A 17,348-nucleotide genomic window follows, 5' to 3' on the forward strand; every position below is an offset into this window, starting at 1 on the left:
TACTAGGCAGCCGTGAAATATATCTTGAACTCTTTGGTAGTGTAATGCTGAAAAACCCTCAAAGCTAAACTCACCATCTTGATAGTCAAAATATAAGTATTTTTTTTCCATGATTAGTGGTATCCTTGACTAGAAGAATGGGTAATGATAGGCTAAGGCTTCAGTTAGCTGGCATAAATATATAAAAATATAATTTGTTGGCTGTTCCCTGAGATTAGAATTGATTTTCTTATCAATTTAGTTATGAAGATTGCCTATATCAGCAGTCTAAAAGCCTGATTTGAAAACATTATTGCTAGAACAAAGACATGAGAATATATACTCTCTAAAAAAGTTATAGCAACCTTGGTTTCAAACATGTAACTACTACTAGAAAGCTATTGCTGATTTATGTAAATCAAATGGCTGTTAGTTCTCACACTTGCTTAAGAGTATTTCCTTGCCAAGATAAATTTGAGAAAGTAATTGGATTGCATAAATGTAAGCTACCAAGACTGCAATATCTTTCCCAAATCATCTACAAGTTTAGAGATGTATTGAGATTTTGTATAGTGAGTAGAAAAGCGTTGAGATAATATAAGCATCTCACAAAAATCAAAGATTACTTCACATATATCTCCAAGTTCTTAAGCAAATTGAGGCCAACCAAACCATACTTTGAAGTTACCATGCATTTTACTCCTTATGACATGCTTCACAGAATGCAATAGTTGGGTGTCTTAGAGCACCAAAAGTCCAAATTTGCAACGATTATTTCTGCACTTCTGAACATAGTAACTGAACCAGAAAAGTAAAACTAATTCTACTCCTAAAACCTAAGCAAAATTATCGCTCGTCTGTGATGCAAATATTAGATTCGACAAAGAACAAGACTTCCAACTTGCAACAACATGACATGAACTTCTACATAAAACAACCATCTGAACTGATCCTAAAGCAGATTGAACGCTACTGCCTTTGCATTTATTCGCAAATTGAGGATAATTACTGAAAATTGGAGCATGATGAGACAAATGACTCAGTAAAGCCATGACATGTCTTGCATGTAGGAAACAGACCTTGCAGCCCCTTCTACACCTTCTTGAGAGACCTGAGGGCAATCTTTGACTGTTAGAGACTCCAACTTTCGCGAGCCTACAAGTGGCTCCAATCCAATATCGGTCACTCCTAAACACCTGCAGAGCGTAAGGTTAGTCAGGCGAGGGAAATGTATAATAAGCTGAATCCCTGCATCCGTAACTTCCTGACACTTGACAAGCTCTAGCGTCTCCAGGAATTGTAAACGGCGAAGGGCTTTCATTCCAGCATCATTAAAGAAGTAAGCACAATAAAGCACCAAAACACGAATTGGACAACTTTTAATCAATGTTAGAACACCCTCCTGTGTAAAGCAGCAGAGTGTTGGAAATTCACTATCGGAAAAGGATAACTCAACCACTTCAAGCATAGAACAGCCACTCGCTAATTCCTTGAGACCGTTGTCGGTCAATCTTAATGGGATATTTACTAGAATCGGGGCCAGGTATTGTGAAGGGAGGCGAAGCGAGATGCTTTTCAGGTTCCTGGCCATCTGAGATAGTGCAACCATATCACTATCCTTTAGCCCAACGCACATGTCCAAGTGAAGCTTTTCCAATGCTTTGCATTTTCCCAGAAGGAATGAAAGCCCTCTTCCTGAATCTATAATGCAATTTACCAAGCTGAGCTCCTTCAAATTCTCACAGAGAAAATCAGATCTACGCCATCTATCCGCTGACAGGTGATCATGGACCTTTGGAAGCCGGTGATATGCATCTACCTCAAATTCTAATCTCTTGAGACTCTTCCATCCAGGACCGAGCCTTATTAAATCATCCTCGCCAATAGCCCTGCAATTCTTAATTAATAATTCTTCCAATGTTCCAAGCTTACCCAGATACTCGAGCCACTCGACACTGTTCACTCTCATGCAGCGAATGAGATGGAGGCAAGAGAGATTCTTACAGCCAACAACTAAGGAGAGAATGCCATTAGAACTTATCGCTGGTGTAAAATTTAGCTTCAAGGATCTCAAATTCTTGCAAGATGCCAAGTAACCAAGACCAGAGTCAGTGATAAACGAACAAAAGCTTAAGGTAAGATCAGTTAGGCCTGGGCAATGAGATGAGAGCACAAGGATAGCATTGTTGTCTAATTGCTTTCCCAAATTGGACATCCAACCAGAGTAGACGATCTCCACTTTTCTTAAGTTCGGGAAGCGCATGCATAAGGAAGTTAATGCTTCAGTTGCCGGATGCAGTCCGCATCCAACCCGAATGAATTCTCTATCTTCTGCCTCAATTGCATATAGTCGTTTTGACCCAAGAGAAAATGAACTTCTATCAGAAGTTCTTGTAATCCTCTTGACAATATCCAAAAGTAGGGTATCAGGGAGAGCCTCCATTGGCAACACAATCTTGATCTGGCAATAACCTGGAGCCCTAGCATTAGAATACTATTCAAGAGGAATTGAAAAAGATAGAGGGAAATAAACAAAGGACAATCATTTATGCAATCAAGACCAAATAACACTCTACTAAAAAGAGGGATTGCAGAAAAGAGCATAGAAAACATACGATCTATCACAAAGTACTACTCAGATTCATTATAGAAAACTATGAAACCTAAATAAGAGAGTGGGTATTTCTTTTTACAATTTACTTGAATCTCCACAAATCCCACAAGATTAAAAAAAAAAAAGCCCATATTTCTGTTCCAATTTTTTCATAGAAAACAGTACAATAACAAGTTTATTAACAAATAAATATGATCACCATCCACCTTAGTATCATCTACATGACCAAGATACTAAGATTATATCACCACAAACAACAGTAAATGTTTCAATATCAACTTCTAGTAAAGAACCTACCGAAAAAGGAAAAACTTTAAAGACCCAGAAAAATTGATGCATTAATAAAATTAATAGCAGCAACCTGAGATTTTCTAAAAGACCCAGACGGGATTACCTTATCAAAATCTCTCTTTGCCGCAATCGATCAACAACAAAGTAAATAAATAAGAGAAAAAGCCCCTCCTTGCAGCTCACGAAGCCTTCCTCCCAACCTTACACCACAATCCCTAATTGAAATCGAGATGCGCCGCAGGAGAATGTATAGAAAAAGAAAAAGAAATATCTCGGAATTCATATTTGGCACGATTAATTTCCTCTTTCATTAGTAGCGGAATTGACGGAAAATCAAGGGTATTTGGGTAACTTAAATTTTGAGATAGTTACAACAGTCTTCACTCTTGATACTGTAAAGATTTTTTTCCTTAAGAAAAAAGATACTATAAAGATTTTTTTATTTGGTAATTTAATTAGTTTATCCGACCAAACCTCGCATACGTGTGTTGGATTTGTTGCCATAAGATCCAAAGAGACACGTGGATGTGACCCCATTTTGGCACCTCGCTGCTTTGAAGGCATCGTGTGATTCGTGGATGGGTGGTGGTCCGAGTCACAAGGTGATGTATTATTATACAAGGCAAATCACACCTAATATTTTATCTATTTTATAATTTATACTTTATATTTAAATAATTTTGTAATCTGATCACTTTCTTTTTTTCTATAATTCTCGTTTAACATCTTGATATTATTTTGACTAACTGATATCAACTAAATTACTAAAATACTCTTACCATTATTTTTTCTCCTCTAAAGAAGGCATCAATAATTTAGATATTTATAAATTATTTTATATATTATAACAGAATATTTATGTGTTAGGTACACGGAGGAGGGTGTTAAATAAGAATTTTAAGAAAAAAAAGTAGAGATCGAATTATAAAAATCTTAAAATAGAGTGTAAATTATAAAATAAATAAAATATAAAGTATTATTTGTAAAATTCTTATTATAAATTTTGGTCTCTTTGGGTGAATTATAAATTGCTTAAGCCCCAAACTAAACTAGCACTATTTTCCACATCATTCAGACTAATATAAAACTGTTAATCTTTTCATCCAGACTAACAAAAATATTTTAAATTAATTTGATACCTTTGAGGTATTAATAATCCAATTATTCTTGCCTAGTCTCTGAAGAAGGGCTTTGTCATTATTTTTAAGGTTATTGATGAGAGGTATGTCAGTAATATTAACTAAAATTTGAGGCTTATAATTTTAAACTAGAAAAAAATATAAGGCGTTGAAAGTGCATTTTAATTTAACTTTGAATAATATAATACGGTGGTGAGTAAACCTAATGTTTGTGTCCTTTTGTGCTTATGTAATTGAGAGTTAAATCCATGACATAGCTAATGTAGTTTGTCTTATTAGTAGATACTAGAGTAACTCACGAATGAGCAATTAGAATGCTATTAAATGTATCTAAAAGTTTGGGTGAGAAGATAATTCCTAGATCGATTAGATTTAGAGATATAAAAAAAAATTATAGATTGATTAGATTAGAAAAATTGAGTCCTACTAGATATAACAACCAACAACCGCCACGTGACTTGCACGAGGTTTACCCCCACGTGAGTGTCACGTGGGAGTTTAGGAGCTCAACAACATACCATCAAAATAAAAACCCTGTGTCGCCGACTAGAAGTAAGTCCATCCATAATACAATAAAAAGGAGTAAGCATCCCCTACAACCCTATGTCGCCGACTAGAAAAGAAAGAATAAGGGATGGGGGACTTACAAACGATGACGAATTCGTCGACGCGACCATGTCAACGATTGAAAGGAGGGGGATAGTAGAAAGAGAAGGAAGGTTAGTGGAGTGAACCTCCCCGGGAAGGAATAGGGAGAGAGAAAGGAGGGCGGCGACCCTCTGCACGACGTCCGCCCTACGCGCACACCGACGGTGGCATGCACATGGGGGGCTAGGCTTGCCCTTCTCCCTCCCCTTTGGCCTAGCAAAGGCATCCCTTTGTTAAACCTTACTCTATGGGAGAAGGGAGGGGTGAGGATGGGGCATTTCCTAAAGACAAAGGCATCCTATTTTCTTTTGGGTGTTACAAAAAGCTTTTACACTCACGAATATTTCAGGACGGTGTTTTTATTATGTATTTTACCTATACCCTTGGTCTAATACTTCACTTTTATTTTTGTGTTACTTATTATTATAGCCAAATGTGGAGCTTGCAAAGGGTCACCCCCCTGTTTGTGTACCAGGATACACTAACTGTATTAATATTTAAGCTAATGAAACTATTTACCGACCGACATTTCCTATAAAAAAATAACACACCCACATACAAAACAAGTGTGTAATTATGGTTAGACCAAAATTTAGAGTGCCCGTATAAAAGTGAGTAATTATTTATGAAGTTTAGGCATAATTATCCCTTTTAATTATTATTAATATGAGCACGTTATTAAGTGTGTCTATAACATGAGCCAACTTTATCTGTTACTACTTATAAGGCTCAATGCGTTATGAACATATTCACCATGTACTCCTACAACTTATGAATAGTTTTTTAAGAAAAGAAATGAGAATTTAATGATGTTCCAATTAAACTGATGCCTATCATATTTAAACCCACCCAAAAACACTCTTACAACATGAGTCTTTTTAACCATCTGAGGATAATTTTTATATAGATTTCCTAACATAATTGCTACAAAGAGATTTAAACCTAGGATTGAGGCATGATAGCTTCCTTTTTCTTTGCCACTACTCTCTAGTTTACCTCTGCTTAAAAAATCCCTAACTTGCTTATGAGAGTGCAAGCTCCACCCTTGACCATACTACTAGCTCCCTTATGAAGAGCCTGAACACTCACTAGGCTGTCTTTCTTGATCTTGGGCCATGATCCTATATTTCATTTTAATGTGCTAATATGACTAATTTACTCTTACAATTTAGAAAAATGATCGATACTTCCAGTTAATTTTATTTAGTATCATTTAATTTCAATCGTTCAATTAGGAATTAGGAGAGAGAAATTATCATTTGGCATAATAGAAACAACAAAAATTATAAGTGCTATAACCTTTATTTTCTCTTTTTTATCTTCCATTTTCTCTATCATATTGTTAATGACCATTCTTATTAGCAACTTGGTCTTTTGTTAATATAAATGCCAATCAAAGAGGGCCTCATTGTCATGTCCTTTTGACCTCCTTTATTGGGATTCCAATGCCATTCATGCTACCAAGAGAAACATTAAAACGTGGTTCATGACAATGATTCCAATTAAAACCCCAACTACTTTAGCCTTTAGGGCATCATGATGAGGCATAAGTTTCATGCATGGCATGAATGCATGCATATGCTAAAATAACAATGTCTAGTCTCTTTGACTATAAGAATTTATATATGGGGAAATAATTAAGAAATAATTTTCAATGATAATTTTTCTTTTTTACTTTGAATTATGCCAATATGATGATGATACTACTAATACTACAACAAGAGATCTTTTTGGGGGGCATGCTAACATCTATGTTAACCATTGATGTTAGAATATAAAAGATAAAAACTTTAATGGGTGAGTTCATACTTTCTTAAGCATGGCTAATGTCATGGGACTTCTCTTTTGAATAGTATATTAGTCATAGGTTTCTTTTCTAACACACTAATGTGTGGCAAAATTTTCCATTAAGAAGAATAGACTTGAAGGAGTAGGAAGAATAATATTTTCAATGTGATTAGGTACATATTACACTCCATAGATCTTGTGTGTGTTGGAGTCTCATGTATTAATTGGGAACAATTTTTTCTTTTTCTCTCTAGAAATGTTAGATATGATGACTTTAAATATAATATTATTTTAAAATCAAGTAACAATAAATTAACTATGCAAGAAACAAAATATAATGACTCTAAATAACCTTAAACATGTCAATCATTTGCACAACATAGTAAAAATCTCTATATGGAGATTTTCCTCTTACCATTTATTTTTACTCTCCTAGTTAATTTTATTTCTTATAAATCACAATCTCCTAATTTACCTCTAAAGAAATTGATATATAGTAACATACTTATACTTATCATCTCTTCAAACTAAATTTGTGAGGAGACCAATGTAGTCTAATGAGTCTCAATCTCAAATGAATTATGTTGTGCATTTATATTTGAGAGAATCTTAGGTATATTTGTCACAAACTGGAGGTTTACTTCCTATAAAGAAAAATAATAAATAGAAATGGACTGCTAGGTCACACAAGGCTTTCATTTATAGAGACATGCATCCAAAATGCAATAATTTGTCAAACCAATCAAGTGTGTATCATGTGTTCTTCTAAGGACAAAAAATGATAGACTGATAGCAAAATTGCTTGCTGAATTAAAAAGATACTTTGGCCTCTCAATTTATTTTCATTTTTTATGTGTAAATCTACTATTGTTTCATATTTCAAATTAAAATTGATATTGTTCTCTGATTGCATATCCAATTCTTTGGTTAAATCGGTGTCGTTAGAATTCAAATTTTGAGAGTACTCATGTAACATGACTAATACTACAAGTCTTTTATAAATATTGCCGATAAGTAGAATATCTTAACGTGGCGGGTAGTATATGAAATTATGAAAGTTATTAGTAAGGATAAAAAATTACAATATATTAGATTATAATGTTAATTATTATCTAAACTAAAATAATTAGTTACAAGGACACTATAAATAACTCAAAGCGTTTTCCTTATGAAACATTTTTCTATTTTTTTTAAGTTGACTCTTTTAAAATTAAAAAAAAATTATATTTTATTCTCATATGATTAATTAGGTCTAATTTATTGAGACATTAAAGAAAAATACTAACATTGACAAAAGAAAAAGTCATTAATAAATTTTACTAATTATATTTATCTCTAATATTTCCACAATTCTCTAATCAAAAACGATGTGAGCCAAATTAAATTAAAGTTATTCCAAACTTTTATCCTTGCATCATCAAAGCAATCATTGATTGCATCACAAGGAACAATCCTTGTCCTTCTAAAATGACACAAAGAAGACAAAGATAATAATTAAAAACAAATCCTGTAGCTAATCAACTCCTCCTCCAAATTAAAAAAATAGAGGAATTATTGATCGTTGAATCAGAACCCACATCATTAAAGACAATTTTTTAATTTTTTATATATAATTTCTCCACCGTTCTTTTCCATATCTTTTGCTGTCCACCAAATGCATCACCATTTGTACATAATTAAATCCAACCTCTTTACAATGCCTACTATCTTAATGTGCTCCAAAGGCTAGATTAGTTTAATCTATTATATAATAAGCTAATAATATACCTTGCGTTCCTTGTATGTCACACCCACAATAATAAACAAAAAGAAAATAAAAATTTAAGCTATTAGATATTGGTTCATTACTCTTAAAATTTTAAGTAACAATTTCTTTGGGTATCCCTATGAAAGTTACAGGTTTTTTTATGGAGAGTTTACTACATGTTAAAATTTGATCTGATTAAAAAAATATATCTTTCCCTTAAAAGCGAAGAGTTGACCGATATTTTTGGTCATAGTAATCGATATTTATGATCATTTTATAAAGCATATTCTTCGTATTGTCTTTGTAAATGCTACCGATAAATAAGATAAGATATCCCGTAGAATAGAGTATGGATAATAATATAATATGAGAAGGCGATGTGTATAACTTGGGAGCAGAAGTAGGTATTATAGCATTTATAAGAATACTATAAAAAGATCCAAAACATTTTCATAGTTAATAGCAAAGAGTAATAAGACAAGCATAAGTATTTTATTTTATTTAAATATAATATTTCTACCCAATATAATTAGGTACTCCATTATCATATCATCATGCCTGTAAAAAAAAAACAAGCATTAAGTGTTACATCATAAACTGGTAAGGATTTGTCTTTCTTTCATTGAAACTAGACAACTTTTTAGTACAAAAAAGAGAGTACATATCTAGTTGATCACTTGGATGGAATTAGATATATCTTAATTGGGAGACTTTTATTGACCAAGATGAGAGAACTGGTCATACTAAGAATGATCCAAATATGGGAGATAGAAACCATATAGGTCCCAAACTTTTTGGACAAATTATTATTAGTTGAAGTTAATTATAAATTTTAATTATAAATTAAAACAGATAATCCACGTGTGGATGTGATCCTCTAGACTCTACTTGTATAAATATGAGTGATCATGAAACTTTTAGGATATGTGGAATGATTATTGAGTTGAGTTATTTTATATTTGAGTTATTATTGTTTTATCATAGTTATAAATTGTCTTTATTTTTATAGGAGTAGATCTTGATTGTAGATCCATTTACTCTAACCACCCTCTTCATCCATGAGCCACCGTACTTTTAAGGCCATCCACCCCACTCTTGGTCGTCCCTCACCTTCTGACGACCGCCATAATATCGGATATTTATCAATTTATTCCGTTTCGACCTTCCTTCACTCTTTTATTTTTTAAATTTTAATCTAAACCTTAGAGTTACATGAAACCAAAGGCATTAGATTCCTAATTTATGAGACCACCAATAAAAAAATTTATAATTTTTTCTTACATTCAGATCCGTCCAGATTTACATAAAACCAAAGGCATTAAATCCGTAACTTGTGAGGCCACTAATAAAAAAATTTCATAATTTTTTTACATTCAGATCGGCCCAGATCTAATTTGCAACAACGTTTAACACCTTTTAATCACTACATACACTTTGTATTCCATATAGAGTAAAACCTCAATTTGAATGTGAAGAAGAAAAAAAATGTGCATTTTGTCTAATAGCTCAATTTGGGCCTAGTGTTTTTTTTTTCTTGTTTTTTATTTTAACAATCTTAGGACATTCCTACCAGTGACTCAAAAAGTTATAGAACTTTTTCTATACAAATTATCTCTTGACTGGTAGTAGTATACCAATGGTTGGAAGTTGGAGCACCACTCAGAACTATTTCAAAAGTAATGCTTAAAAGAGATTCATCTTTATATACAGCTACGTGGGTGTACCCATTTCTCTAAAAAAATAAGAGAAGAATTAGAAAATTAACTTATTGGAATGAATGTGTTTTCGAACTATTCCGAGGAATAGATTCGTTTCTCAATCAAAAGCGATTCAAATCTTCTCATCAGTGGTCATATCAAAGAATACCAAAAAAATTTAGATTTAAGGAATAATTCAACTATTATTATTTTCTAAGTACTTTCTTGAATATGAATTTTTAGAAACAAAATTGTATTAAAAAAAAGTCAAATAAGCAACCAACCAATTCTATGGTAGGTATATTTCTTATTTCTCATTACTAAAGAGGTCGATAGGTTCAACTCCAATCTCAAATAATATTATAAATAAATTATTTAGTAGTTTAGTGGCTTAACTCAATTTAGTTGATAACTTAAAAGTGCGATTAGCTTGGAAGAACAGCAGGTCTCGGCGACGACATTTATAGACTAGGGAGCTAAAAGTTTAAACCTAAGTGCATTTGTATCTAGGGAGGGTTCGACGTTTTGTCTAGCCTATATTTAATCTTCGGGCTCATGAATAATATAAAGAAAAAAAAGTATTTGGAAAAAAATAGAAGAAGAAATAAAGTGCAAAAGTTTGGATCAAGATCACAAAAAATTCTACGGGGGTTGTGAAAATTGAAAACCAAAACCCTAAACAAGTGTCGGTTTACAAACTACCTACCAGTGGAGCAGCTTTGCACGCGTGTAACGCTGTGTCATTTGTTCCTCCTTCCACACAAGTGCACACACAAAAAAGAAAAAAGGTTACAAAAGAAAATAAATAAATAAAAAATATCCGTCGATTAAAAGCCCACGCACTCGGAGATCAAAACAATATCTCTCGTATCCCTCTCTCTCTCTCTCTCTCTCTCTCCGTAGTTTTCCCCACTCCTTCCATCACTCCTTCCTCCTTAATTTTAGAAGAAGAAAGAAAGAAAGAAGGAAAAAAAATTAAATTCATCAATCCTCACGCTCTTTCGTAGGAACTCACAAAGATATTCCAAACATCTTTCCTGCCCTTCTCTCTTCTTGGTTTCGGGTTCTTCGGGCTATTAGGCTGCGCCGTCATGTGCGTGGAGGACGTCGATAAAGCCGGGGAGAAGGTCGAAAAGTTGGAGTTTCGCGAGACCCAGATCGAGAAAAGCCCGGATACTGATAATTCTCATGTATGCTTGGCTTTTCCTTTTTTTTTTTTTTTTGGTTTTGGTTGGTTGTTCTTTGGATGGATGGATGCAGGATTCTTGAAGGGATTTTAGTTTCTGAGTATTGTTTTTATTTGGGTTTCTCTTCTTCCTGTATTGAATTATTTGAATTAGCAGAACAAGTTATGGGATTCTTTCTGTATCTCTATGAGTGAGAGTTTTTCGATTGATCTGAGTTCATGAGAATCTAATTGAATTGTATTGCTTTGGGTTGAAAAAAAAAATGGATTTGAACTGAATTATATTTAATTATCTTGTTTATAAAGAGTTAGGAGTTTAGTTTCAATTTGCTACAGAAGAAGATAGAGTGGGCAGTTGGTTCTTCCATAATAATCCAGCAGGGTCTGCGACCACTTCGCCACAGGCATTGCTAGGTGGCAGCGGTAAGAAATGGGAGAACTAGATAGACAAAGTAAGAGCTTGTGGGGAAGAGTTTTCCCTCTCTTGTGCCCGCGTGTTGGTTGGTGGTGCATTTATGGTAGTTGCACTCACCCCGAAAGGTGTCTTCTTCAATGAGGTTGCTTCAAATATATTCCTAGGGTCCTATAATCTGCATGTAAGAGTAGTGACTTCGAAATTTTGTGTGAGATTGCTTTTATGATGGGTCATATTTTGGAGGTTACCTTGTTTTTATCTTTTAAATTCTACAGATGCCTTTTCCTTGCTGGCTGAAATTTGTGCATTACCTTTGGATTTATGTAGGAATGAGAAATATAAGCCCAAGTTGTGGAATTTCCTTGTTTGACTACTGTCGTTTCAATATTGTCTGGGAGTATAATTTGTTTCTATATGAGTACCTTCTTTTGTGATTAGTCAAAGTGCAATTTAAGAAACTTTATGGTGGCAGAGCAACCTAATTTTAAGCTTTTACCTGTATCTGGAAAAAAAGGGCCTTGCATGGTAGATGTTTTCTAATTATGGTCTGTTTTTTTAGGTGTTTGACTTTGTTTCTTTAGCAGCACAGAAATAGTTGTGATGTAACTGTTCACAATTAGGTTATCCCAGACTACCAGGATATATGTAATGGTAAGGTCTCTTTTTTTTTTCTGTATGTTGGGGGTAATTGTATGCTACTCTTAATCATTACAATTGCACCTAGTATCCTGTTACAAGAGTCATAGGTTTTATAAGATTGTAATTCTTCTCTCAGTTACTTTGGCATAATATAGCCTTGTTTGGAAGGATAACTGAGAAAACCCATGATTATCCTTCTTCCAAGCTGAATTGTGGTTCGCGACATCACTTTCCATAACACTCTTCCTGAATGAAACTGTTCTTTTCATACAGTGGATACATGAATGATAAAAAGTGTTTTCACATTAACTCTTCTTGTGCCCTTCCTATTTACCATATATCATGATCACTTAAAGTATGAGTAATCATGTATCCAAAAGGTTGGATTCAATGGATTGACGTTTCCACATCTTGGACACATGCCAAGGTTCTCAAGGATACTTAGTTGGCTGTATTAGAGTGTAAGTGGAGTCCGAGTTAGTAGTTTAGGTACTTTTAATATCTTTTTTAGTTAATTCCTACAAGGGATTATATCTCACTTTGTTTAGATCATGTTACCTAATCATAAGCAATTATGGGCAAGTTGATTGGTTTTATATGTTTGCATATGTATGTATGGGAGCTAATAAAGGTAAGCTGATATGTAATTGTATCTTTTCCATTCGTCTTTTCTTATTCTTATCCTACATTTTTTTCTTCCTTCATTTGCAAATAAAAGAGAAATAGCATAGAAAAGTGGCCAAAAGTATTCAACTTAACACTTCTTGATTATATATATATATATATGTTTATGACTGAATTTCTACAAGAGGGCGGATAAAATAGGAATTAGTAAATAATAAAATATGCCACAATTAATTTAGGCCTCTAAATTTTGTTCTGTAATTAATGGTTTAATCTTCTTAGGTGGACAGCTTGGCTTAATCAACGTAGGCCACAAACCTCACGTAATTCATCTTTCCTATCTTATTCAAGAATGAATAATCATAGGCCGTAGTTGCTGCGAGTATCTCATGTCAATATAAATTCTATCTATAACTCTACAGGTCATGCACATTAAGATGTGGTAGAAGAGAGAGGACCTCAAAGAGTTGAAACTGAAATTTTGGTTGTTGTTATGGTATACATAGAAGTACAAGTTTACAAATTTGGTATATTACTAGAGTGCAGATGGGACACAAAAATTTGTAGATTTATTAGCTGATATCATATTGGTGTTGGTTCATTAGTAGGTATTTGTCTTCTATTGGTAGTTTTTATTTCTAAACTATATTCATGTCTTCTTTTATTTTCACTTTTTCACTTATTTAATCCTTTTGTTTAATTCTGTTATGAAATTTGGCAGATGGAAGGAGAATGTGAGCACACAGTGACTGTCGAGACAAGGCAAAATCAGTTAAGCAATTTTGTGCCAACTATCCGATCAGGGGAATGGTCTGATATTGGCGGTCGTGAGTATATGGAAGATACTCATGTATGCATCTCGGACCTGGCTAAGAAGTTTGGCTACCATTCTGTGGTTGGGGAAGCTGTTTCCTTCTATGGGGTAATTCTGTAAAATCCTTTTTGTGTTTTTATGTCGTCTACTTTGATCTAAGATACCATTCATATTCAACAAGAACATATTGCTTTCTCCTTGATCTTTACCTACACTTTCAAGAAGAAAATGCTGCCGCTAAATTGCTCTTCAGTTAGTTGCTGACCAACTTCTTTCTGTAGCTGTATTTCTTTATTTATATAAGAAGAGGGCAACAATTAGGAAGAAATAAAATTGAAGTTTCATGACGCTGAAAGTAGATTAGACTAATGTATTTTAGTCCACCTAACTGTAGCAGCAAACTTGTCTCTTTTTTTTTCCATGTCTTCAATAGTGATTTAATTGATAATTTCTTTTATCTCATGTCGTGCATTTTAAGATAGTAAAGCGATATCATCATAACCACATCTATGTATATAAACTTTAAGAGAGTCAATACTCAGGCTGTTTTTTCTGTTACACCATCAATGCCCAACTTAATATTTGAAGAACAGTAACAAGATGGTTTCCCTGCTGCCAAAATTATTGTGGCAGGGTTCTTTGTTTCATTCTCCTTGAAACTTGGCTGTGTCCAGTTAAGCTGCTTGTAGATTTACTATTACAAAACAAGAAAATTCAGATAATAAGTCCCATCTAAAAGTAGAATTTAGTTGTTAATATCATTTTGTACCTTTCACTGTTTACATTGATATAATAATGTCCTGAAGTCACTTGTTCTCCATTCTGAGATCAGGTATTTGATGGACATGGTGGAAAAGGTGCTGCGCATTTTGTTCGTGATAACTTACCTAGGCTCATCGTGGAAGATGCTGATTTCCCTCTTGAGCTTGAGAGGGTTGTCACAAGATCTTTTATGCAAACGGATACTCAGTTTGCAAAGACATCCTCTCTTCAGTCAACCCTGTCTTCTGGCACAACGGCACTCACTGCAATGATTTTTGGAAGGTAAGTTGGTTATTCTTCACTGTAAGAAGATTAACTCCACTTTTTGTATTTTGGTTGACTTACTTTTATCTTTGGTACACTATTTCTTCTGTGTTATCTTTTCTTATGTAGTATTAATTGTTGAAACTGGCATCAGGAAAACCATCAAAAGATAGTATATCTCAGGAGGATCTCAGATTTCTCTTCTAATACCATTACATTATGTTCTTGTTGTTTTCTGATAATTATTAGCCTGTGAATTCTTTTCCTTTTAACTTCGAAGGATTTTGTTGTTTTAAGTGGGCTTCCTTCTACATGTGTATCTTATCATGGTGGGTTGGTTCTACTTATGATCTGCTGACATTTCCTATGGACCATGTGCAAAATGAAGATCTCTGCTAGTCGCGAATGCTGGAGATTGCCGAGCAGTACTTTCCCGTCTTGGGATTGCGGTAGAAATGTCCAAGGATCACAGACCTTGTTGCATCAGGGAAAGGAAGCGCATAGAATCACTTGGTGGTTATGTTGACGATGGATACCTGAATGGTCTGCTAGGTGTTTCCCGAGCACTCGGTGATTGGCATCTCGAGGGAATGAAAGAGATAGGTGATCCCGGAGGTCCGTTGAGTGCTGAACCGGAGCTCAAACTGGTCACACTAACAAAAGATGATGAGTTCTTGTTAATAGCCAGCGATGGATTTTGGGACGTCTTCTCCAACCAAAACGCTGTGGACTTCTCTCGGAGGAGGCTGCAAGACCACAATGATGTGAAATTGTGTTGCAAGGAATTAATCGAAGAGGCAATAGGGCGAGGAGCCAGAGACAATATAACTGTCGTTATGGTAAGCTTTCACTTGGATCCGCCACTTCGGGTAAGAGCACGGAGTACGAGAGTAGCACGCAGCATCTCCGCAGAGGGGCTTCATAGCCTCAGGCTACTCTTAGAAGGTAAATAAAGGCGATCTTGATGATATACACGGTGAGTGGTAAAATTGTACGTAGACACATCATTTCACAAATTAGATGTATTTCCGTGACTATACAAAATAATTCTGTTAGACAATACTAGATCTGGAAGTGTTGTCTCATGGAACGAAATGTAAATTAGGTGGAGCTAGGAATGCATCCGGAAGGCTCTCATGAGCTTTTACTGTTGTGATGCTTATGACTCATTTGTGTAAATAATCCTGGAGTTTCTCAGTGTAACTGATGTTTATAAACCAACCTTCATTTCTTACTGTTGTTTTCTTCTCAAGAAATAGTCCTTAATGGCATGAGATTGAAAGAAAGAAAAAGCTTTCAATGTATCGTTCAGACTGTTCATTTTTCTAGCTTGAGATATGCTTTGATTTTGATAGAAAGGTTTGAGTACTCATGTAGTCTAGACTAATGTGACATTGTTATATATATATTTATTTTTTTTACTCTAAACTTAACAGAAAAATACAACAAATTTTCTATCAGAATGGACAACAAAATGTTAGGCATTGTGCTTCATATTTTGTTCTTCGAACTTACAATAAACTTGCAACAATTTATTTTTTTAAGTGTTTAATTAAAAAATATACAAAAGGATATGGTTACATGGAGGAAGGAGGGGGGAGCGAGAGGGAGAGGATTACAGAGGGAGAAGAGCCTTCAGTGGACTTGGCAACTCCCTCTTAGAGATTGGAAGGTCTGTGAAGGGGCCCTTTCCTGTCTTCCAAGTCAAAGACATTCCAAAACAGTTGACTACTTTTTAGGTCAAAAGGGCTAAGTTGCTCGATGACTATCACTTTAAGTAGTCTAAGATAATCACAATCAGTGGATTGATCTAATCCTATAGAGATAAGACTAGATAAAGACGTAATCTGATAAAGATCTAATCCTGTAATTGATGGACTAGGATACCTATTCTTTACCCTATAAATATGTATAGAACTCTTAAGTTAGGTGTAAATATTAAGGATAGCGATGTCATATGAATACATTTAATCTTTATTTATATTTTATTAATCCGAGCATGATCCTTTGTGATTAATAGACAATATAAACATGGCCCATGGTTTTTTTTATTCATGTGTTTAATCCATGTTCAAACTTAAATACAAGATTAAGTGAGTTGAAAAATCGTTGGCTGAGATAATGATTTATAAATATAACTTACTTAGTCGGTAATTTATTTGGAAATTTAAAAAAAATTAAAATAATTGCTAAGCATTAGAGAATTTTTGTATATAAATCGCTGACCTAATTAGTGAACCTAGAAGCGATTTCTCTATGAAGGGTTTCTCGAATACTTAGCAATATTCTAACTCACTTAGTCTTGTATTTAAGTTTTAAAATGTACTAGATATATAAAAGAAAAAAACATATGAGGGCTAGTTTGGTCAAAACGTATCATTGTATGCATAACACACTAGTATAATAGAAAATAAAATCTTGCAAAACAATCATAAATCTCAGCTATAAAAAATAAAAAATAAAATGAATTGCCTAGCATCATCCATCTAAAAAGAATAATTCTCGCATGCCCATATCTTTGGTGACATTTAAGTTCCAATAATCTTTTCCCTTAATTTGTTCCGAACTATGTTCAAGTAGAACTTTTTATAAGGGTGGTGGCTAATCTATAAAAGAAAAAAAAAATCTTTGTTAATGGCCCACGTCCAATGTTGTTCTTCACATAAAAGTATATTAATATTTCACATACTATTACGTATGGAAGGTTATTTGATGCATCGACAGAGTACCTACATTAATTA

General features: G+C 34.0%; 2 protein-coding genes across 5 annotated transcripts; one reads left to right on the forward strand and one right to left on the reverse strand.

Moving 5' to 3' along the window:
- Window positions 1–653: 653 nt before the first annotated feature.
- LOC140799514 (F-box/LRR-repeat protein 14) lies at window positions 654–3,193 on the reverse strand. Of its 3 annotated transcripts, none has more exons than XM_073153848.1 (2): window positions 2,988–3,193; window positions 654–2,451 (listed from the first exon to the last, which is right to left on the reverse strand). In XM_073153848.1, the coding sequence occupies exon 2, from the start codon at window positions 2,420–2,422 to the stop codon at window positions 1,019–1,021; it is 1,404 nt and encodes a 467-aa protein (XP_073009949.1). In that variant the 5' UTR covers window positions 2,423–2,451; window positions 2,988–3,193; the 3' UTR covers window positions 654–1,018. The 3 variants fall into 3 exon arrangements, with proteins under 3 accessions (XP_073009949.1, XP_073009951.1, XP_073009950.1); XM_073153850.1 differs by having other exon boundaries at window positions 654–2,440; window positions 2,988–3,167; XM_073153849.1 differs by having other exon boundaries at window positions 654–2,459; window positions 2,988–3,114.
- A 7,437-nt stretch (window positions 3,194–10,630) lies between these two features.
- Window positions 10,631–15,841, forward strand: LOC140800252 (probable protein phosphatase 2C 27). Of its 2 annotated transcripts, none has more exons than XM_073154931.1 (4): window positions 10,631–11,093; window positions 13,489–13,689; window positions 14,414–14,625; window positions 14,996–15,841. In XM_073154931.1, exons 1-4 carry the CDS (start codon window positions 10,995–10,997, stop codon window positions 15,558–15,560), a joined length of 1,077 nt encoding a protein of 358 aa, XP_073011032.1. In that variant the 5' UTR covers window positions 10,631–10,994; the 3' UTR covers window positions 15,561–15,841. The 2 variants fall into 2 exon arrangements, with proteins under 2 accessions (XP_073011032.1, XP_073011034.1); XM_073154933.1 differs by lacking the exon at window positions 10,631–11,093 and adding an exon at window positions 11,116–12,155.
- Window positions 15,842–17,348: the final 1,507 nt, after the last annotated feature.

The sequence above is a fragment of the Typha latifolia genome, chromosome 13, assembly GCF_019914945.1.
Source record: "Typha latifolia isolate L0001 chromosome 13, TyphaL0001v2, whole genome shotgun sequence".
Classification (NCBI taxonomy): Eukaryota; Viridiplantae; Streptophyta; class Magnoliopsida; order Poales; family Typhaceae; genus Typha; species Typha latifolia.

Bases quoted from the DNA above. Each gene is read 5' to 3' on its own strand.
- LOC140800252 (XM_073154931.1), top strand. From the start codon at position 10,995: ATGTGCGTGGAGGACGTCGATAAAGCCGGGGAGAAGGTCGAAAAGTTG. The intron at 11,094-13,488 runs GTATGCTTGGCT...GAAATTTGGCAG, and splicing joins CGGATACTGATAATTCTCAT to ATGGAAGGAGAATGTGAGCA. The intron at 14,626-14,995 runs GTAAGTTGGTTA...TGCAAAATGAAG, and splicing joins ACTGCAATGATTTTTGGAAG to ATCTCTGCTAGTCGCGAATG.
- LOC140799514 (XM_073153848.1), bottom strand. From the start codon at position 2,422: ATGGAGGCTCTCCCTGATACCCTACTTTTGGATATTGTCAAGAGGATT.